Genomic DNA, 24,043 nt, shown 5'->3' with positions numbered 1-24,043 from the left:
GCTACTATATAGAAATGTAACCAATTTTTGTGTATTGACTTTGTATCCTCTAACCTTACTTTGAATAGCACCTATTAAAATTTATAGGTTCATTAGGACTTTCTACATACATGATATCTATAAATAACGATATCTTTACAACTTTACTGTATATCCTTCTTGCTTTTTTTCATTGTCTCAGTGCAATAACTAAGACTTGCAGAATGATGTCAAATTAAAGTGGCACAAATGGGCATTCTTTCTTGTTCCCAGTTTTAGGGGAAAGCATTCAATCTTTCATCATTTTAGGTTTGATGTCATTTATAGGTTTTTCATTGATGCTCAAAATCAGGCTGAGGAAGTTCTTTCTATTCTTAGTTCACGTAGTTTTCATCATGAATTAGTGAATTTATCAAATGCTTTTTCTATACATTGAAATGGTTACCGTAACTAATTTTTCCTTTTTTTGAATATTAATATGGTAAAATCCATTGACTTTTTTAAAATGTTGAACCAATCTTACATTTCTTTTATTTTGTTTTATCATTATAAATCATTTTTATACATTGCTGGACTCAATTGTGTAAAACATTGTTAAGAATATTAGTGTAATTGATGAGAGATACTGGTTTTTAAATTTTTTTTAAGATTATTCTTTATTGCACATTTGTTTATATGTCTGCTGCTTCTGGGTACAGATAAAACTGAAATATTGAGTTAGTTTCCATTATATTTCCAACAACTGAATTATAGCAGTGAATTACCTATATGTTCCCCTAGGGGTATTTTTCAAAAACTAGAGCATTAACCTTCCCAATTTGTATATGTACTAGAGCACAGATTTAAAACAAATCAAACAGTATTGTAAACAAACAATTTTTACATTTATACATATAATCCAGGTTAATACAACTTCTGATTAAATAATATTATAGAGGTAATTATAAACCAACAATCTTCCAAACTATTCAATTCTTGTATGTATAACTAAACATTTGTCTTAGAAAATTTTAACACTTTGAGAAATTAATTCTCTCACAATTAGGCTTTCATAATGATATTTCTGCTCACCAAATAATAATTTTTAAAATGAAAATTAAAAGCCAATTATTATCTTGGACAAAGCTGTCCAGAATAGTTAACTGTTCTTATTTTCTTTGGTTTTAGTTTTTATACATATTTTTGTCTATTTCTGGTGTCAGGTTAATGTTGGCTTTAAATTTTTTCCTGTAATACTGAATTTTTTGTATAGGAGTAGTCTTGTTTATTTTAAGCTGTTTCAACATTATTTGTTAATTGGAATTCATTAGTGAAACCATTTAGAGTTCAGACAGGAAAACTACAAACTGGTTTCAGAACAATATTTTGTTCCAGAAAACAAAGAATTGTTCAGGGACTAATGAAAGCGTGTTAGAAAGACACTAGAGCTGGTTTTAAGGGGTTCTCATCGGGCAAATTTGGGATATTTTGAACATTAAAAAACCGTACTAGTAATAATTATTATATTGGGAGAAGAATCAGTGAGTCTATAGTGATATGCAAACATAAAAGGGGTAGGAGGAAATAAAAATGGCAATTCCGAGGAATGCCAGCTAATATATGTACTAAACCGAATTGGAAAATCACAGCTTTCCAACAACCATTGTAATCATTGATTCAGGCAGCAGTCGACTATGGATGCTAAAATTATTGGTGAAAGACTGATCTCAAAAGTTCTCTTTATGGATTATTTATTACTTACAGAGAGGAAAAGATATCTTTATGGTGGAAATATCTAGCGGTTACTATATTAACCAGGTGATCCAATTTACCATCATCAGTAATGTTAGACAAAGTTGATATCAGCTGCTGGATGGGTATATGTTATTTGACAAAAATGATCAATCTCAGTCTAGTCATGAGCAAACACTATAGCAGATCAAGATTTAGGGATATTCTGTAAAACAGTAGGTCTTGATTCTTCAAACAGTATGTCAAGGAAATGGTTAGGTCAAAAAACAAAGGGGTAAAAATATAGTAATGGGACGTGCTGAAACAAACCTGCCAGTATTATTCTTTACTAGAATTTAATAGAATTGACTGTCAGTTAAAGTTCTCAGTAGAAAAGGTTTGGCAGAAAATGTTTTCCTGTGTGCGATTCAGGGCCACAGTGGCTCTTCAGGCCTGGAGCCTGTGGCTCAGCAGTTAGTTGTGCACAGTGCCTCACCTGACCGGGCCCTGCTTCTCCCACCTCTGCCCGCTGCCCGCATACAGATGAGCCTGTGTCTCAGCTTACTGCACACAGGCCCTCCAGCATCCCCTCCTACTTTACCTCTTCTTCCTCCCCTCAGTGTGTGTCCCCACCCATGGGTTTCTCCAGTCTTCAAGAAAGAGCATTTCTCCTCCTTTCCACGGCTCACCCTTCCCGTTTTCTTGACAGTTTGAGGCTTCTCCCTGCTACTTAGAAACCTAACTAAAGTGGCTTCCATTTGGCCAAGTCTGAGGCTTATTTTAAAGCCCTTCCCTGATTCTCTAGCACAGCTTTGATGCTGTTGAACCCTACTCTTGGCTTCCATCACATGGCTCTTTTCTGTCCCTGCTCACAAACTTCCACTGTCAGTGGCTCCACTGCTGCCTGAGGGATGTCCTTCCCTGTGTTAAGCCGTAAGCTTCAGCTCTCTACCTTTTCTTCCTTGGTGATTTTGGGAAGCTTTGGTTTTTACATCTTTGTTGGTGTCTCCAGCTGTAAACTCTTTCTCTAAATTCAGATGCTGTCTTGGAACTGCACATCAGTATTTTCACTTGCATATTTCATCTCAGATCTGTTTGAGGCTGAGTTAAGCCTTTTCTTTCTTCATTACTCCCCTTCAAATCTGGTCATCCACCTGCCTTCAGTATGACAGGCATTGTTTAGTCACCAGCCTTCAAAGTTTTCGTGTTATCAGTGCAACCTGCAGAGTCCCAGGCTTAGTCCCAGAGCCTGGTTCAGTACATCAGGATGCAAGCCCATGCTCTACATTTTACTGAGAACCCAGGTGATTTGAAGCAGGGCTCCAGACTCCACTTGGATAACTGTTGTTTTAGCTGTTAGTTTCAGAATTAGTTATTTTATTAGTTCACTGGGGGCTTCCTCTACCTTCAGGAAACTGATCTTATTTGGAGACCCGTATACCTGGAAGGTTGTTGAGAGCTAGTGTGAATTTGAACTTTGCAGAGAAGCAAGCCTGAACTCTCCTCTTGATTGCCACCTACCAGCAGTGTGATCTTGAGCAAGTTACTAGAAAGTAGAGAAAATGGCATGTAACGTCTAGGGCTTATCATGGGCTGTGACTTACTTTCTGCTCTCAAGCCTCTTCCCTGATTCCTCTCAATACTCCTTGAATTTCAGACCTATAAAATTTAGGCTTGTAATTGACTCATCCTATAGTGAGGTCATAAAATAACATTGCCCCTCCCTGTCATTTGAGTGACCTGATGCCTTCTGTTTATAGGTAGTGATCAGCACCAAAAATGGTATCCCTCATGCTTTGAAGCAGACTAGAGGTGAAGATCTATCTCTTGTTAGAAGGGAAAGATACAATGATGTTTTTATGTAATCAAAAGTAAAAATGTAACTAAATTCATAGTAATGCTAAACTGTATATTTAAGTAAAATGTTAAGTCCTTGGGCGCAACAGAGTTTTTGGTTTTTGTTGTTTTGGTTTTTTTTTTAACTTGGAACCTACCAAACTTGGCATCTTTTACTTTTTTCTCCCTATAAAAACTCATATTTATTTGAACACCTAATTTCATTTTAGAATTCTGTTGGCTAGTCTTTTAACTTAAAATTTATGTCAGAGATGATAAACAAGCTATTAGAGACTGATAGTAGAAAAATTCTTGGACCATATATTTGCAAAAGTCATATTTAATAGTAAAAAACATCAGTTTAAACTATTTAATGAAGATAGTTATTCTTTACATTTTTTCTTCTAGTTATAAGGCTTTCTCAATTTAATATCAGGCCTACTTGCCAAACCTAAACAAGACCATGTTTTTCTAATCACTTTAGATCATTAATTTCACTTAAAGCCTTTTTTTTTTTTTTTTGCTTTTTAAAATATATCTAGTTGTGCATAATGTGAGTTTCTACCATCAGTTGAATTGTTTTACTGTCTGCTTTTGTTCTTTTTTTATTTTTTGTATTAAATTCTTTTATTGGTACACTGTAGGTATACAACACAATTACATTTCTCAGTGGGAATTGTACCTTTATATAATGCATCTTGGTTCTTATTTTTTCCCCATTCCTAGCCCTCCCTTCAATCCCTCCACCCTTCCCTATTTACAAAGACTTTATTTCCATTTTTTCCATTTCTCATCATTTTTTCCTTTCCCTTCTTTCCTTTCCCCTGCCCCTCCCACTACCCCTACCCCTTTGGACCTTTTCTTCCTATTTTACATTATCGATTATTCATTCTAATCATTGGTACATTTTAAGTGTACAATATAATGACATTCATCATTGGAAATTTGCACCTTTACATAGTCTCTCTTGGTTCTTATTTTTCACCCTTGCCCAGCCCTCCCTTCAACCCCTCCATTCCTCCCTTTACAAAGATTTTGTTCCTATTTTTCCATTTTCTCATATTAATCCCATTCCCTTCTATCCTTTCCCCTAGCCCTCCCACTTCCTTCCCCTTTGCCTCTTTTCTTCCTATTTCACATTACCTATTATACATTTAGTCCTTATTTACACTTTCAGTTTCTCACACCAGAAAAACTATTCGGTACTTACACATGTGTGTCGTATTTATTTCACTTAAGAATATAGCCTCCATGTGCATCCACTTAGCTATAAATGTCTCTAATTTCTCATTTTTTATGGCTGAGTAGTACTCCATTGTATTAAAAAACCACATTTTCTTTATCCACTCTCCAGTTGATGGACATTTGTGCTGTTTCCAAGTTTTAGCTATTACAAACTGTGCTGCTATGAACATGGGTGCACATATATCACTATGGTATGATTCTTTTAATTCTTTGGGAAAGATCCCCAGCAGTGGAATAGCGGGGTCAAATGGGACTTCCAGTCCTAGTTCCTTGAGGTATCTCCATACTGATTTCCACAGTGCTTGCACCAGTCTACACTCCCACCAGCAGTGGAGCAGGGTTCCTCTTTCCCCACAGCCCCGCCAGCATTTGTTATTGGTTGATTTCATGGTAGTAGCCATTCTTTCTGGAGTGAAGTGGAACCTCAGCATTGTTTTCATTTGCATCTCTCGAATGACCAGTGATGTTGAACATTTTTTCATGTATTTATTTGCTATTTCTACTTCTTTGTCTGAGAAATGTCTGTTCATTTCAGATGCCCATTTTTGGATTGGGTCTTTACATTTGGGAGGTCTGATCTTTTTAAGTTCTTTATAGATTCGAGATAGTAGACATTTGTCTGAGGAAGAGCAGGTGAAGATTTTTTCCCACATTGTGGGTTGTCTCTTCATACTGCTGGTGGTTTCTCTTGCTGTGCAGAAGCTTTTTAATAAGAAGAGATTCCATTTGTTGATTGTTTGTGCTAGTTCACGGGCAGCTGAGGTTTTGTTCATAAAATCTTTTCCTACACCTATGTCTTCAAGGGTTCTACCTAACCTCTGTTCCAACTGGTTCAGAGTTTCTATTTTAATATTTAGATCTTTAATCCATTTTTATTTTAGTTTAGTGCATGGTGAGAGATACAGCTCTAGTTTTAATCTTTGGCAAGTTGAAGCCCAATTTTTCCAGCACCATTTATTAAAGAGGCTATCTTTCCTCCAGTGAGGGTGTTTGGCTCCTTTGCCAAAGATGAGATGGCTGAGTGTGTCTGGCCTTGTTTCTGCATCTTCTAATCTGTTCCACTGGTCCTCAAGTCTGTTTCTTTGCCAGTACCATGCTGTTTTTATCACAGTAGCTTTGTAGTAGAGTTGCAGGTTGGGGATTGTGATACCTCCTGCCATGTCTCTGTTACCTAGAATCGCTTTTGCGATTCTGGGTCTCTTCTTGCTCCAAATGAATTTTTGGATTGTTTTCTCGAGGTCTATGAAGTATGCTGCTGGGATCTCAATTGAAATTGCATTAAATCTATAGAGCAGTTTTGGAAGTATGGCCATTTTCACTATATTAATCCTTCCTACCCAGGAGCAGGGGATGGCTCTCGATTTTCTGATATCATCTTCAATCTCTCTTTTCAGAGTGCCATAGTTTTCAGAGAAGAGGTCTTTGATTTCTTTTGTTAGGATGATTCCTAGGTATTTCAGTTTTTTGGATGCTATTGTGAAAGGAATTATTTGCCCTATTTCTCTCTCAGTGAGTCTGTCATTGGTGTAGAGGAAAGCTATTGATTTTTGTGTGTTGACCTTGTAACCAGCTACTTGACTGAATTTGGTTATTAAGTCTAGAAGACTTTTGGTGGAGTTCTTGGGGTCTTCTATATAGAGTATCATGTCATCTGCAAAGAATGACAATTTGACTTCTTCATTACCTATCTTTATTCCTTTTATTTCTTTCTGTTGTCTAATTGCCGTGGCTAATGTTTCCAGAACTATATTGAACAAGAGTGGTGATAGTGGACATTCTTGTCTTGTTCCTGAGTTTAGTGTGAAGGATTTCCGTTTTGGACCATTTAGTATGATACTGGCTGTTGGTTTTTCATAGATGGCTTTTATCAGATTGAGGTAGAGACCATCTATTCCAATTTTTTGTAGGGTTTTTATCATAAATGCATGTTGGATTTTGTCAAATGCTTTTTCTGCGTCTATGGAGCTAATCATATGGTTTTTGTCCTTGGCTCTATTGATATAGTGTATTACATTAATTGATTTTCGTATATTGAACCATCCCTGCATCCCTGGGATGAATCCCACTTGATCAGGGTATATGATCTTCTTGATGATCTTCTGCATTCTGTTTGCCAGTATCTTATTAAGGATTTTTGCACCTGTGTTCATTAGTGAGATTGGCCTATAGTTCTCTTTTTCAGTTCGGTCTTTCTCTGCTTTGGGGATCAAGGTGATGCTTGCTTCCAGGAATGAATTTGGGAGTATTGCTTCCTTTTCAATTTCATTGAAGAGTTTCAACAGTAGTGGCAGCAGTTCCTCTCTAAATGTCTTGTAGAATTCAGCAGTGAAGCCATCAGGGCCCAGGCTTTTCTTAGTTGATAAGTTTTTAATTACATTTTCAATTTCATTGGTTGATATTGGGTTGTTCAGAATATTTAGGTCTTCTTCGTTCAACTTTAGTAATTCATATGTATCTACGAATCTGTCCATTTCTTCTGTGTTGTCCATCTTATTGGCATATAGGTTCTGGAAGTAGGTTTTGATGATCCTCTGGATTTCTGCTGGGTCTGTTATAATTTCACCCTTTTCATTCCTAATTGCATGGATTTGGGCCTTTTCTTTCCTTTTTCTGACAAAGTTGGCTAAAGGTTTGTCAATTTTGTTGATTCTTTCAAAGAACCAACTCTTGGCTTCATTGATTTTTTTGTATCATTCTTTTAGTCTCCATTGCATTGATTTCTCCTCTGATCTTTATAATTTCCTCCCTTGTATGAGCTTTGGGGTTGTCTTGCTCTTCTTTTTCTAGAAGCTTGAGGTTCAGCATCAGGTTGTTTAATTGGGCTCCTTCTGTTTTCCTAATATGCATATTCACTGCTATGAATTTCCCTCATAAGACTGCTTTCATTGTGTCCCATAGATTCCGATATGTTGTATTGTCGTTGTCATTTAATTGAAGGAACTGTCTGATTTCTTCTTTAATTTCCTCTGTTACCCATTGTTTATTCAGAAGTGTGTTGTTCAATTTCCATGTGTTTGTGAAATTTTTTGAGTTTCTTTTGCTATGGATCTCCAGTGTCATCTCACTGTGGTCTGATAATATACAGGGGATAACTTCAATTCCTTTGCCCTTCCTTAAACATGTTCTATGTGTGAGTATGTGGTCTATTTTTGAGAATAACCCATGTGCAGCTGAGAAGAATGTGTATTCTGATTTTGTGGGGTGGAAGATCCTGTAAACATCTGTTAAGTTCATTTGTTCAAGAGTTCGATTGAGTTCTAGTATTTCATTACTTATTTTTAGTCTAGTTGATCTATCTATTTGTGACAGTGGGGTGTTGAGGTCCCCCACTACAATTGTATTAGTGCATAGATGACTTTTCTTGTCCGTTAGTATTTGTTTTATATAGTTGGGTGCACTAGTGTTTGGTGCATAGATATTTATGATTGTCATCTCTTCCTCTTGGATTCTTCCCTTTACAAGGATGTAATGTCCTTCTTCATCTCTCTTAATCAGTGTTGGTTTGAAATCTACTTGATCTGCCAAGAGGATAGGTACTCCTGCTTTTTTTCCGGTTCCTGTTGCATGCAGTATTGTTTTCCACCCTTTAACTTTCAGTCTATGAGTTTCCTTTTGAATTAAGTGTGTTTCTTGTATGCAGCATATTGTTGCATCTTGCTTCTTGACCCATTCTGCCAGTCTATTTCTTTTGATTGGTGAATTGAGACCATTAACATTGATGGTTATAACTGAAACGTATTGACTTGTCATTGCCATGACTTTTTCTTTTTGTTGGGTTCTCCCCCTTTCCATTTAATTTCTTGTCATGCCACATGGGTTCATTCTGCTTTGCTTCCTGGGGTTGTGATCCTCAATGTCTGTTCCTAGGATATTGTGTAAAATTCTTTGGAGTGCTGGTTTGGTATTCATGAAGTTCCTAAGGTGCTCTTTGTCATGAAAGTATCTTATTTCTCCATCCATTTTGAAAGATAGTTTTGCAGGGTACATCAATCTGGGTTGCAGGCTGTTTTCCTTTAGGGGTTGGAATATGTCACTCCAAACTCTTCTTGCCTTGATGGTTTGTGTTGAGAAGTCTGCTGTGATTTTGATGGGCTTTCCTTTGCATGTGATTTGTTTGTTTTCTCTGACTGCTTGGAGAACTTTGTTCTTCTGTTGTGTTTCTGGAATCTTAACAATTATATGCCTATGTGTAGATTTTTTTTGATCAAGGCTATTTGGAGTCCTATATGCCTCACTTATTTTGTATGTCAAGCTCTTTTCCTCTGCTTGGGAAGTTTTCTGCCATTATTTCTGTGAAGAGATTTTTTATGTCATCTGCACTCTGTCCTGTTTCTTCATTGAGCCCAATCAGTCTTATGTTCTTCTTTTTTGCATCATCTAGCAGCTGCTGGATTGGTTTCTCATGTTCCCTTATAATTTTGAAGCAATTTTTCTTTTCCTGGTCACTAATTGCAATCTTATCTTCTATATCTGAAATTCTGTCCTCACATTGGCTCATTCTGCTGTGTAGACTTTCAGTGGAGTTTTTCATGTCCTGGAAATCTATTTGCATCTGTTTTATGGATTCCATTTGTTTCTTATGTTGGGATTCCATCATGTTCCTGAGCTCCTCTCTAGATTTATTAATCATGTCTTGCACTAGGGGCACAATTTCTCCTGTTATCTGAGAAATTATTTCTGATTTCATTTTTTCCAGATCCCCTTTGGTTGCCAGTTCAGTGGGTCCAGGTGGTTGAGTATCAGAGTGTTCCATCTCATTTCCCTTTGGGGTTGCTGTAGGTGATCTGGAAGTCTGGTTTTGAGACTTATTTACGTGTTTTCTCATTTTGACTGGGACGGGGTGCTGTTAGCACCTGCACGGATTACCTCCTCTGAGCTGGGTTAGGTGGGACAGGGGCCGGGAGCAGCAGTAGGGATGGTGACCCAAAAGCCCTTTCCTGTGGGCTGGGGGCAGCCGGAGGGATGCTGGCCAGGAAACTCCTTCCTCTGGACCAGGAGCAGTGGGATGGTGGCTCAGAAGCCCCTCCCTCTGGGCCAGGATCGGTGGGAGGGATGGTGGCCCAGAAGCCCCTTCCTCTGGGCCAGGAGCAGCGGGACAGAGGGTGGCTCAAAAGCCCTTTCCTCTGGGCTGGGAGCAACGGGAGGGATGGTGACTGGGAAGCCCCTTCCTCTGGACCAGGAGCAGTGGGACGACGGCTCAGAAGCCCCTACCTCTGGGCCGGGAACAGTGGGACTCAGCACCTTGGTCTGGTGGTATGGTGTCCTCTGCGCCTTTGTAGTGTGGAATCAGGTGGCTGCCTGTCTGCAGCGGGGTGATTCGTGTCTTCCACGCGACTCAGGACCTTGGTAGGGCATGCACAGACCTACCTGTCTGCAGCAGGCTGATTGGGCATGTTCTGTGGGACTCAGGACCTCGGTAGGGCATGGGCAGACCTGCCTGTCTGCAGCGGGGTGATTGGGCATCTTCTGCACGACTCAGGTCCTTGGTAGGGCATGCACAGACCTGCCTGTCGGCAGTGGGCTGATTTGGCGTGTTCTGTGCGACTCAGGACCTAGGTAGGGCATGGGCAGACCTGCCTGTCTTCAGCGGGGTGATTTGGCGTCTTCCGTGTGACTCAGGACCTCGTTAGGGCATGCCCAGACCTGCCTGTCTGCAGCGGGCTGATTCGGTGTGTTCTGTGCGACTCAGCTTTTGTTCTTACAGGTTTGTTATTTGAGTTTTAAAATGTACAACTGTGGTAAATTCTAAAACACCAGTGGATGTGTTCCTTGAGAAATGAGTGGGCTTCTTGACTATATACACTTTTATTGTAGCCCTCTCCTGCAAATTTGGGCTATTTTGAGGACATTTGTGTATCAGTTCAGTTTAGTTTCACTCTTTGAATCTTTATTGGCTAGAATTTTAGTCATCTTTGATTACAACAGTTTTTATTTATATAGGTTCTACCTATAACCTAGACTGGAATCTTGAGTGGATAAAATGGGATATATATGTAGATATGGTAAATACCCAATCAGCAGATCCATGCCCTCCTTCTGACTCTTAATTCATTTGACTTCTAGATGATGTGAGATACTCAACCTTTTTTTTGAAAAACTAGAGTAGTATTTCTCCTAAGTAGCTGAGGTTACCTGTTTTCTTAATCTCTTACCACCCAAAGGAGAATATCCTGAATGCTAGACCCTACCCTGATGTTCTTTCTTGGATATGCAGCTGGTGTCAGGAGAAGAAGGCAGTCTTATCAGGATCAGCCACAGTCAGTCTGGGGGAAGTCAGGGAGAGGAAAAGTGGGAATGTCCATGAAATACTGCCACTCTCAACTTTGTCATTTCTTGATTGAATTATAACATGTTCTGTGTGGTACATACACCTTAAGTATATGGCTTTTTGAATTTTATATATGTAAATATTTGTGTGTCATCCAAATAAAAATGTAGACTATACAGCTTTTCCAGTGTTTTTCATTGGGAAACACTTTTTCCCACTCACTACTCTAAAGAGCTTAAGTACTGGCTTGGTACTGTATGTCTTATATGTAGGAATGTATGTGTATGTTTGTATATTTTCATTTTTTGTTCTTCTTGTGCTAAGATTCTGAATATTCCACAAGATAGGTATTGTTGATGATCCATAGCCTTCATTATCACATGACAGTGTTTTTCTGAGGGGAACATGGTGGTATAATAGGCCAGTTGAATATACAGGTATAAGGGATAAGGCAAGGTGGATATTTGCATTTTGTGAGATAGTGATTTGGAATCCTTCAAAAGCTATTCCATAAAAGCCAAGGTCTTATGTAGAGCATAGAAAGGATTTTTAAAAAACCAGTTTATCAAGGTATAATATTTTTTTTTTGGTACCGGGGATCGAACTCAGGACCTTGGGCTTTCAAGGCAGGCAGCGGAACCACTGAGCTAAATCCCCAGCCCAAGGTATGATTGACATGCAAGCAACTACTCACATTGAGAATGTGCAGTGTTGAGTTTTGCCCCGTGTGTACACCTGTGAAACTGTTAACACAGTGACTCTAATAATGAACATAGGCACTTTTTCCAAGTTCTTTTGTGACCATTTGTAATCTTTTCCTTTGTCCCAGCCACAAGCAAAAATTCTCCTGTCACTCTATACTAGTTTGCATATTCTAAAAGTTCATATAAACAGAATCATGTAGTATGTCCTCTTTCGGTGTGTGCCTTGTTTCAGCATAATTATTTTGGTATTTGTTGGTTAAGTACGTTTTGGTAGTTTGTTTTTTCCTTCTACTACTGCATAATATTCTGCTCTGTGGGGAGGCATGCCCCCCACACAGTTTGTTTATTCATTCACTAGAGTGTTGGAATATGGGTGGTTTCCTCCAAATATTTATGTATGAGTCTTTCTGTGCACATATATTTTCTTTTCTTTTGGGCAAATGCTTGTTCTGAATAGAATGTCTGGTGGGCAGGTATATGTTTAACTTTTTCAGAAACTGCTGATGTTTTCCAAGCTGGTTGCACCATTCCCATCAGCAGTATATTATAGTGTTTTTATGTGCTATTCATATTGTCTTTGCTTAGATATTTGTTCAAATCTTTTCTGCATTTTAAAAATTGAGTTTCTTATTTAATTGTAAGGGTTATTTACATATTCTGGATACAAGTCTTTTTTCAAATAAATGTGCAGTTATTGTCTCCAGTTTGCAGCTTGTATTTTAATCTTACTCTTTTGAAGAGTAAAAGTTTTTTTAAATTTTTAATCAAATCTGATTCTTGGGTTTTTTTTGGTACCGGGGATCAAACTCAGGTCCTTGTGCTTGCACATCTTTTTTCTTTTATAGTTTTTTTTTTGTAATGGAATATTTTTGCAAATTCAAGGTCACTAAAATTTATGTTGATACTTAGTTTTAGGATTTTTTGGTTCTTGCATTAAGTCCTGTCATTCATATTGTGTAAGTTTTGAGTTGTCAGAATGTTTTTCTAGTTTTTCCTTTTCCTTTCTTTCTCATGTGGCTGTCCATTTGCATCAGCTTAGTTTATTGAGAAGATTACTTTTCTGACATTTTTCTCAAAATCAGTGGACTGTGAGGGGTCTAGCATCTCTTGTTGTATATCTCTTACCTTTGTGTCAGCGTTATACTTGTCATTGATTATTATGGCTTAAAGTTGTTTTGAAGGTGTGTATATGGGCGTGTATGCATTTGTGTGTATGTATATGTATTTGTATTTTTGAGAAAGGGTCTTGCTATGTAGTTCAGGCTGACCTCAAGCTCGCAGTGATCTTCCTGCCTCAGCTTCCCAAGTGCTGGGAATAAAGGTGTCCACCACCGTGCCTAGTGATGGCTTTAAATTATAAGATTAGACAGTTTTAAATCCTCCAGACGTTTTTCTTTTTCAAAATTGTTTTCACTGTTTTGGAGTTCTTTACATTTTCATGTACATTTTAGGATCATCCCATAAATTTCTACAAAAAAAAGTTGCTGAGATTTTGATTGAAATCCCATTGACTGTCTTGATCAATTTAGGGGAAATTGGTGTCTTAACAGTATTGAGTCTTGATTCAAAAACATAGGATCTCTCCATTCCCTTAGGTGTTTTTTAATTTCTACAATGTTTGATAGAATATGTCCTTTGGTATTTCATATATTTAGATACTGTTGTAAATGGTTTTGATCTTTTAGTCTCCAGTCATTCTTTCTACTATTAAGAGATACAATTGATTTTTATTTGTTGCTCTTGTACCCTGCCACCTACTTTTCTAACCTTGCTTATTCTGTAGAAAGTTTGTAGGTTTCTTAGGATTTTCTGCATTGAAAATGATATTGTCTATGTGCCAGAAAGTTTCTCTTTTCCAGTCTACATTCTTTTTTCTTCTTGCCTGTCATTCTCTTAGTGTGATGTAGGATGAGAGTGGTGAGAAATGGTCTGCCTTACTTTGTCAGTACGCATGAAAAATGTTCTGTCTGTTACCATTATGATGTTAGCTATCTGTCTTTTGTAAAAGTCCACTTCTTCTTGCTTTTCCATTATCTTTTATCATGAAAAGATGATGAATTTTGTCAAATGCTTTTTCTGCATTTTTTTGAGATGACTGTGGGGTTTTTTTTAAGTCTTTAAAATGAATTGCCTTTTTAAAAAATATTAACTCAATATTGCATTCATAGGATAACCTCACTTGGTCTTCGTGTATTTATCCTTTTTATACCCTAGTGGATTATATTGTTGGAATTCTATTAAGTTTTACATTTGTAATAACAAAGATATTGGGCCAGGGATGTAGCTCAGTAGCACCGTGCTTGCCTTGCAAGCATGAGGTCCTGAGTTCAAGTCCTGGTACCAAACTAAATAAATAACAAAGATATTATATTGGTCTGCAGTTTTTCTTTTAATGTCTGGCTGTTTGAGTAATCGCAGTCATATTGGCCTCGTTAAATGAGTTGGGAAGTTTTTTCACCTATTGTCTGGGAGAGTTTGTACAGAATATTTTTTTTCTTCCTTAAATATTTGAGAGTATTCATCATTGAATATATCTGGGCCTGGAGTTTTGTTTAAGGAAGGTGAGAGTGTGTGTGTGTAAAATGAACCTAGGGTTTCATGCATGGTAGGCAAGCACTCTTACCACTGAGCTCCATCTCCAGTACCCCCCTCCTTTTATTTAATGTTTTTGAGACAAGATCTTGATAAATTGCCTAGGCTGGCTGTGGGCTTTTGATCCTCCTGCCTCAGCCTCCCAGTAGCTGGGATTGCAGAAATATACTGCAATCTTGGTTCTAAGAAGGTTTTGATTATAAAATAAATTGTGTCAGTACACTTAGGGTTATCTAAGTTGACTAGCTTTTCCTGAGTGACCTTGGGCATTTTGAGTCTTTGAAGGAATTTGTACATATCCTAAAGTGAATTCCTGGCTATAATAACAGAAGTGTTAATTATATTTTCTCATTAGCCTTCTAATGTTTATAGAAAGTGATCCCATCCTGGTCAGGGTATCCTTGCTAATGTTTATAGAAAGTGTAGTTGTATCTAGTCATGTTCTAATACATGACTTCTCTCATTTTTTTTTTTTGACTTCTCTCATTTTTAAAACTGCATAGTCAAGCTAGAGGTTTATCAGTTTTAGTAATCATCCCCCCAGAAAGCTTTTATTTCCTTTGATTTTTCTCTGTTTTCTGCTATTTCATTCCTTCTTTTTGGAATGGTGGTGGGGATTGAACCCCAAGGGCCTCACACAGGCTAGGCAAGCACTCTACCACTGCTCCAGACCCCTAAGTCCAACTTATGTTCTTCATTATTTCTTATCATCAACCATGGGTTTGATCTGCTCTTCATTTTCTAGTTTCTTAATTAGTTCTTTGGGCATGTGGGGGAAAAAACATGCAGAATATGGATGATTGCTTATATAATATTTACAATGTAATCTTACATATTGTGTGTGTATGTGTGTGTATAGTATAGACATTGTACATACAAGTCATATTATTTATAATTATACAAGATAAATCCCCTGCCTGGTTGCTGAGTTGGCGTTAAGTACATCCATCATTTTTTTTTACTTTATTAAAATACTGAGTTTATTTCACGTGTATATTTTTGTCTCCCCACCATCTCCACGTCTGACCACCACTACTACTATGTTCTATCATAACATTCCATACATACTTAAAACCAAGCAAAGGGTAGAGTTCCATCTTTAAAAACTAAACAGACATTTTGGACAACACATTCTTGGCAATGGAACCTGGACAACTTTTGTCAAACATGGTAGAGAAAGTTCTCACTTTGCATTATATATCAACTGTTACAGAAATGAAATAAGATGGAAAATTTTAACAAACTGTTTAAATTGTTTTCTTAAAGAGACTTCCTCCACTGCCAGAGATCTTGAATAGCCTCCTGGTCAGTCATCCAGAAGCAGTTCTTCACATAATTGATGAACTTGGCTTCCACTTTGGGAAGAGAACCACCCTTTTCTATACTTGCTTGCATTTTTGTTTTAATATCTTCTACAGAACTAGGTCCTTTGAGTGTTTTAGGAGTCTTGTTTTTTGAAGGATTCTTGACCTTTTGATCTTGGTGTTGATGGTTTTGAGTCTTCCATTCTGGTTTGATTTTTGTGCATTTTTGGCTGGAGTATCTCATATCGATTTCTTCACTGTTGCTTTCTCTTCAGCTTCCTCATCATCAAAATCATCGTTGTCATCATCATTGTCTTTGTCATCATCTTCATCATCTTCATCAGCCACTAGTTTTACTTTTTTCTGTGGAACCTTGCTACCACTTCCAGGGGCAGATCGCTTTCCAGATATACTTAAGAGTTTTACATCCTCTTCCTCCTCATCATTTGATTCTGCATCTTCCTCCACAGCCACTTAAGTGCTGTCCACTAATATGCACAGGCCCTGTGAACCACACTTCAACCTTAAGACCACAGGTGGTGTAATTTCAAAGCCCCCGAGGGAAACTGTTGGCTGTACAGACATTTTCAAAGTTCTAGTGTTACTTTAATTAGACCGCCTTCGTAATTCATTGCCTCTGCTTCCTCAATGTACAATTCATCCTTTGCACCAGCCCCTAAACTGACCATTCTTAATGACAACTGGTGCTCATTTTCATCATTATCCACCTTAAAGTGATAATCTTTGTCGGCCTTTAGTTCACAACTGAAAAGATAGTTCTGGGGCCTCAGGGGGCTCATGTCCATATCCATTGAATCTTCCATGGAGTGATGGCACACACTTAGGTGGGAGAGAACGCAGATGGAAATAAACAGCTACTGCCCCCAGAGAACAGACGCGCAGAACAGAATCACGCCAGGTAGTACATCCATCATTTTAACAGACAGTTTTTTGTTTTTAGTACCGGGGATTGAACTTGGGACCTTGTGCTTGTGAAGCAGGTGGCAGCACCACTAAGCTAAATCCCCGGCCCAACAGACACTTTTAAGGTGACTGTAATACCACAGTAGTTATAGGCATGTCAGCATCTTAACTGTACTTAACACTTCTAACCTGTAGTAGCAGTGAGGCTACCAGCTGCCTCTGGAACCCCATTTCCAAATTGGCAGAATTAAGTGACTTTACAATAGCTTGATACATGATTTTTTTAAAGATTAGGGGTATTTAAACATTGAAATTTTTTATATTCTTACATAAATGATTTTCTCTATTGTAAAGTCTTTATTTGAAATATTTTCAAAGTTTGAAAAAATCTGTAATGAAAACAATAAAAACCTCACAACCCATTCACCTGTTGTTGACAGTTTGCCCATTTGCTTTATCATTTGCTCTTCCTTCTCCCTCCACAAAACACAGGCACACACACTAATAAATGGATTTTTATATGTGAGAGAGCTAGAAATGTTAATGCTCTTCTCAAGCAGAGGTTATATTTTACCCCATGGTTACATGATATTTAAATGTCATAACCCCAGCCTGGGCAATTTAGGGAATTAACAAGACCCTCTCTCAAAAAATAAATAAATAAATAAAGGGCTGGGGATTTAGCTCAGTAGTTCCATTGCCTGCCTTGCAAGCGCAAGGCCGAGTTCAATCCCCAGTACCAAAAAAAAAAAAAAAATTAAAGGAGATCTTGAGATCTCTGTGTTCTTTTTAATATTGGCATGTACTGCTCTAAATTTTTCTTCTAGCACTGTTTTCATTGTATCTCATAAGTTATGGTGTTTTGTATTTTTGTTTTTACTTATTTCAAAATATTTTTAAATTCCCCTCATTTCTTTTTTAACACACTGGTTTTTAAGGATCCTATTTTTCAATATCATCGTATTTTCTGAGTTTCTCAAATTTTACTGTTATTTTTTATTTCACTGTGGTTGAAGAACACAGGTGTGTATCTCTGTGTATGTGTCTGTGTTTTATTTTGTTTTTGATTTTTTTGAGACAGGTTCTCACTATGTAGTCTATGCTGTCCTCAAACTCTTGGCAATCTTCCTGCCTCTATTGAGGCTAAGGTTGCAGTTGTTGTACTTTACTTTTGTCTTCTTGACAGTTTATTATGAATGAGTATTGGGCTTTGTCAGATATTTTTTCTGTTAGGTAGTAGTGAATTACAGTGAGTTTTGAATTTCAAGCCAGTCTTGTGTATCTTGTATAAAAATCACTTGGTTATAGTGTACAATTTTATACATTGCAGGATTCAACTTAATATTTTGTTGCAAAAATTTGTTGTTTAATTTGTTATTCTGTAAGTTTTTTAATAACATACATATAACATAGAATTAAACATTTGTAACTATTTTTAAGCATATAATTCAGGGCCAGGGATGTAGCTCAGCAGTGTGGCATCTGCCTGGCAAGCACAAGGTCCTGAGTTCGATCCCCGGTACCAAAAACAACAACAAAACAATTTAATAGCATTAAATATATTCATAATGTTGTTCAACCATATTTTACCTATTTCCAAAGCCTCTTCACCACCCCAGAGACTCAGTAACATTAAACAATAATGGTTACCCCCACCTCAGCCTCCAGTAACCTCTAGCCTACTTTCAATCTCCATAGATTTCCCTAATCTAGATAATTCATATAAGTAGAATTATCCTATTGGACATTTTGTGTCTAGATTCTTTCCCTTAGCATAAAATATCTAGTCATGTTTTAAACATGTATCACAAGTTCATTCTTTCTGAAGGCTGAATAATACTCCATTATGTCAGAGCTGTGTTTTACTGATCGATTCATCTGTAATGGACACTCAGATTGTTCCTGTTTGAAGACTTTGGGTATATGTTAATTAGTTTTCCATTGCTGTAACAAAATACCTAACATAAACAACTTAAAAGGAGGAAAGATTTATTTTGGCTTAGTCCCTGATTACTTGCCCATACCACCTTGGGCCTGTGGTAAGGTCAGACATCAGAGCAGGGTGCGCATGGCAGTCCAGAGCTGCCCACATTATGGCAACCAGGAGGGGGAGGTGAGGAGAAGGAAGAGAAAACAAGTCAAGAATTTGACTGACGTGAATTCCTTTTCACTTCAAATGTGGCAAGAAGATAAATTAAGTATATTATGCATCTTTCAGATAATAAAATTAGTAAGGGAAGAGACAAAGATTTGAACTCAAAGTATCTTTACAGCTTGAGGAAACTCTTATAGACCTAGTACAGATGATTACAAATTCTCAGTTTCTAAGCCCTTTGTTGAAAAAGTCTTGAGCAAGTGTAACTGTAAAAGAGATATTAATTTCATTAAGAATGATGAATTCTGACATGTCATATCTTAGCCAACTTTATGTTCCATTTTTCCTCCATATTTCTTCTTTAGGCTAAGCACAAATGATTAACAGACAAACCAGAAATTATCGTAGATCGTGACAAATTAAAATAGGGCACATTATAGAGGATAGCAAGGCTGCTTGGAGCAGTCAGGAATGGCCTCACTGCTGTGAATGGCTAGGTTGAGGCTTGAAGAAGATACAAAAGCTCAGGAGGAGCTTTTCAGGCTAGGTAAGATTTGACAGGATTTGGGAGCCTCCTGAAGCCTGCCTATCTATGTAGCCTTTCTTCCTGCTTTTGTAGGGGCTTTGTAAAGAATTTAATTAGTCCAGCCTCTTCCTCTTAAGGAGAAAGAGACCATGGGGGTCAGAGATAAAGACAATGATAAACCTACATTCCTAAAGTTGACACCCCTTGCCTCACCAGTACAACTTATATTTGTACTATTTGTACAAATAAAGCATGAATTATTTTTAAAGATACAGATTGTATCCAGAATTCCACCTAAAGGAAAAAAATAAGTGAATTAAAGATTTGCCTTTAAAGTGAGTATATGTTTAATCATATAAATGTCTTTTTTTTTTTTTTTGGTACCAGGGATTGAACTAATCATATAAATGTCATTCTTTACTAAATGAAATAAGGAGGTAAACAAATCCAGCTTCTGAACTTCATGTTGGAAGTGAGTCATTAAACAACTGACACTGAAATTTTTACACTCAGATGTGATAGTGATGTGAGCAATTCTGAGGAACTTAAAGTAGATCTTGGTGAGCCAAACTTCTCAGAGTAAATGCCAGTAGAATCAGAAAAGCCAGAGATATAAATCCTGTTTGCTCGTATATCCTCCTTTCCTCACTTGGCGTCATACACTTGATCTTAGCCAAAAGGCCAAGAAGCGATACTTGGCGTCATAAATACATGACTAATTTTGAAAATTAGGTTGCTTGAAAGTGCTGTCAGTCATGAGGATTAATGCTTTGAAAGTAGTGATGGGTTTAAAAGCATAGATTCTGCGATCTTTTCTGAAATTCATAGTACATCTTTACCCGCTTTCTTGGTGAACATAACCTCACTGTGCCTTTTTAAAAGAAAACCTTAAAATGGCATCAGTAATGTCGCATGATAGTTTGAAGTTTAATACCATAGTGATCAATAATTATTAGTTTTTATTTCTACTATGTCTGGTTGCTCCTTGAACTACAGAATGGTAGAATTGGGAATTCATTAAGAGTATAAAATTACAGGAAGTATTTTAGGGAGAGGAAATACTTGTCACTTGTGACTTTGAATCCAGAAATGTGGGAATATGGACACTTTGATTACTGTCTTTATTTTCTAGGTTAATAATTATTAACCCATGGGGGCCAGGGATTTAGCTCAGTGGTTTTGCCGCCTGCTGCGCAAGCGCAAGGACCCAAGTTCGATCTCCGGTACCAAAAAATAATAATAATAATAATAATTGTTAACCCATGAAATGATTAAGTGCACATCGACTGTCACTTGTATTTTTCTAGGCATAAAATTTTAAGTTATTGTAATCGGTCATTTAAAGCAAAATGTCCTAATTACTTTTATGCTAGAGTTGAATCCTATTTATTTCTACATCTTTTAAGGAGAGCTGATGATGCATAACAGTTCTTGCCTTTTCCAGAAGGTCACATACTTGGAATCATGCAGTGTGAACCTTTACTTTGACTAACATTTGCATTGTACAGTTTGTTTGTTCACCTTTTGAAGGACATCTTGATTATGAGCAGATTTTGGTGATTATATGTAACATAAAGCTGCTACATAAGCTGCTACAAGGAATTCCATGCAGATTTATATGTGGACATAAGGTTTCAAATCAGTGTGGTAAATACCAGGAGCATGAATGCCAGATCATATGGCACAGGTATGCTAGCTTCTAAATAGCTTGTCTTTGCAATGTGGGTTTGTTTATTTGTTTGTGTGGGAGGGTTTTTTTGGTTTGTTGTTTTTTTTTTTCTTCTTTGTTTTGTTTGAGACAGAATCTCCCTGTGCAGTTCAGCCTGGTCTTGAATCCACTATGTAGCCAAGGTTAGCCTCAAACTTGTAGTGATCCTCCTGCTTCAGCCTCCTGAGTGCTGGCATTGCAGGTGTGCACCACCATGCCCAGATACCTTGTTCTATTTCTTGAAGCCATTTCCTTTCACTGTTTTTCTTACCCACTTCCCTGTGAACTTACTTTTGACTACTGATTCCAGGTCATTTCACTACAAAAAAGCAGATGATACAGAATTTTAGCTGATCACAATTTAGGTCTAGAGTTAGGGTTAGGGGTTAGGGACTAGAGTTAGGGTTAGGGTGATCTTTTCCAAGTGCTTATAATCTTTTCAGTCAATCTACCAGTGAAAATAATTACCTACATCTAGTTGAATTCAACACTTTTGTACTTTACCAGACTAGATATTTTGGAAGTAACTTACACAGTCTGTAAGTTATTGGAACTACTTTGATATAGCATTTCAAATTTGCTAAAATTCTGAAGTATTAGTTATATCTTCATCTATAACCACCACCATCAAGCAATGTGTTTCTTTCTTTGTTTTGAAACAGGGTCTCACCTTGAGATTACAGCCATGCACCACCACACCTAGTTTGTATTTTTAAATCTAAAACTGTATTCATTAATCTGAAGATAAAAGATTTCATGAAAATCAAATTTTTGTTCCTATCAATGATAGTATATTTTGTTTCCTTTACAGCATTCATTCAGTCAGAGAGTATAATAGAAGTCCTGCGTTTTGATGATGGAGGGCTACTACAGGTAATTTTTTTTTTAAGTTGAAGAATTACTCCAGTATTATACCTTAAATAACATGATTATTTTTCTTTTAAAAATGTAACTGATTTCTCTGAACTGTATTTTATTAGCTTTATTTGTAGATGAGTCAGTACAGTCATTAGTAATATTAAAACTTTCTCAACTAAATGAATTATCTTTTAGATTACATATTTCTTTAAAAAGCAGACTCATTATATAGCATCAAAGCCTTGTAAAGCAGCCAATCATTAGTGTGTGGCAAATGTGTGTGCCCATGGGCCTGGGGGCTGGGTTAGATCAAGGAGAATGGAAACCTTTATGAAAATTTGTTTTACTTTTTCATAAAATAAAAATTAAAAAAGAACAGTGGAATCCATGGAAAGCTCCCAGAGCCAGAGAGCCTAACATTAAATTCAGATGTTGGACCTCAAAATATTTATCTGTCAGAAAACTTCTCTAGAACTTATAACTGTTGTAAATCTCATTTAGGTCATCCTTCCACTTAACATTTGGCACATTTTAAAAATCTTATGCATAAAATTTGAAAGTGTAATCTGGTAAATATCTTGTCCTTCCTTTCAGACCTATTTCAGATATCACTATGAACCCTAATTCAGTCTTCTCAACTAAAAATGAAATCTAGAATTTCAGAGCTAAAAGAGACAATAAAAGGTACCTTCAGTAACCCTCTGATTTTTATGACTAGGCAATGTCTCCTTTCTTCCAAACCTGTATCATATAGTATGCTTATCGTTGCTGTCCTTACCACCATTGTTATGATAAGATTTGTTTTCAAGTACCATGCTGTCTGGAAGCATAACTGATAGGATTTTATTAATTTTATTATTTTTCTACTCAAGGGAAACTAAGATGTAGGTTAGGAGAGTGCCCCAAATCCCATGACTGAAACAGCACTGGCACTAGGATTACTGTCTTTCACTCTGGAAATGATCATCATTTTTCTTATCATATGAAAATGAGCATGGATGTATTTTTTTTACTCATTTATAACTAAATTACTTAATTCTGAAAACCCATCTGTAGTTTATAATAAAGGCAAGAAAGTAAAATTAGATCTAGACAATAGAGAAATTAATACTGTTAGAGACCTCGAATGAGATTTCTATTTGCATTTTAGCAGTTTAGATTTAAATTTCATATACTAACTTAAAGAGAGCAAGATCAAAAGTGATGGATTTTAAGAATCTTTTTCTCTGATAATGAAGCTGGTAAGTAATCTGGAAGACAAATTTTTCTTCTGAAATGTCAGATAGGAAGAAATTAGACAGTTTCTACAAGTAAATGATAATGCCATTACAAAATGCAGGAATCTATGGGACACAATGAAAGTAATCTTACGAGGGAAATTCATAGCAGTGAATGCGCATATTAGGAAAACAGAGAGAGCTCAAATAACCTAATGCTGAACCTCAAGCTTCTAGAAAAAGAACATGACAAACCCAAAGCTCATACAAGAGAGGAAATTATAAAGATCAGAGCAGAAATCAATGCAATGGAGACAAAGAGAACGAAACAAAAAATCAGTGAATCAAAGAGTTGAATTAAGAGTTTTCAGAAGAATAAATAAAATCGATAAACCTTTAGCCAACCTTATCAAAAAAAAGGAAAAAAAAGGCTCAAATCCATGCAATTAAGAACGAAAAAGGTGAAGTCACAACAGATTCAGCAGAAATCCAGAGGATCATCAATACCTAGTTAAGAACCTGTACTGTAATAAAATGGAAAACACAGAAGAAATGGACACATTCATAGATACATACGAATTGCCAAAGTTAAATGAAGAAGAAAACAAAATTCTAAACACCCCAATTACAATGAGCGAAATTGAAAACATAATTAAAAATTTACCAACAAAGAAAAGCCCAGGTTCTGATGGCTTCACTGCTGAATTCTGTAAGACATTTAAAGAAGAACTATCACCATTACTCTTTAAACTCATCAATGAAATTGAAAGGGAAGCAGTTCTTCCAAATTCATGGAAGCAAGTGTTACTTTGATTCCAAAACCAGGGAAAGACCTAACCAAAGAAGAGAACTATAGGCCAATCTGCCTAATGAACATAGATGCAAAAATCCTCAACAAGATACTGGCAAACAGAATACAAAGTGTCATCAAGAAGATCATACACCCTGACCAAGTTGGATTTATCCCAGGGATTCAAGGGATGGTTCAACATATGTAAATCAATAAATGTAATACACTATATTAACAGAGCCAAGGACAAAAACCATATGACCATCTCAAGAGATGCAGAAAAAGCA

The 24,043-nt window shown here is 36.8% G+C and overlaps 1 protein-coding gene and 1 pseudogene across 2 annotated transcripts in view; one reads left to right on the top strand and one right to left on the bottom strand.

Annotated features, from left to right (window-relative positions):
* Positions 1-24,043, top strand: part of Tmem131 (transmembrane protein 131) — a 192,204-nt gene that overhangs the window by 32,554 nt on the left and 135,607 nt on the right. For both annotated transcript variants that reach the window (XM_004844395.3, XM_021258043.2), the window contains exon 2: positions 21,703-21,764. In XM_004844395.3, coding sequence (XP_004844452.1) covers positions 21,703-21,764 — 62 coding nt within the window. The remainder of the gene's footprint in view (positions 1-21,702; positions 21,765-24,043) is intronic.
* Positions 15,595-16,462, bottom strand: LOC101717159 (nucleophosmin pseudogene; annotated as a pseudogene).

Source organism: Heterocephalus glaber, unplaced genomic scaffold, assembly GCF_053883595.1.
Source record: "Heterocephalus glaber isolate CG9 unplaced genomic scaffold, H.glaber_assembly_v1.0 deba00000470, whole genome shotgun sequence".
NCBI classification, from domain to species: Eukaryota; Metazoa; Chordata; class Mammalia; order Rodentia; family Bathyergidae; genus Heterocephalus; species Heterocephalus glaber.
Note: the sequence above shows the minus strand (reverse complement) of the source record. Positions and strands in the feature narration are given on the sequence as shown.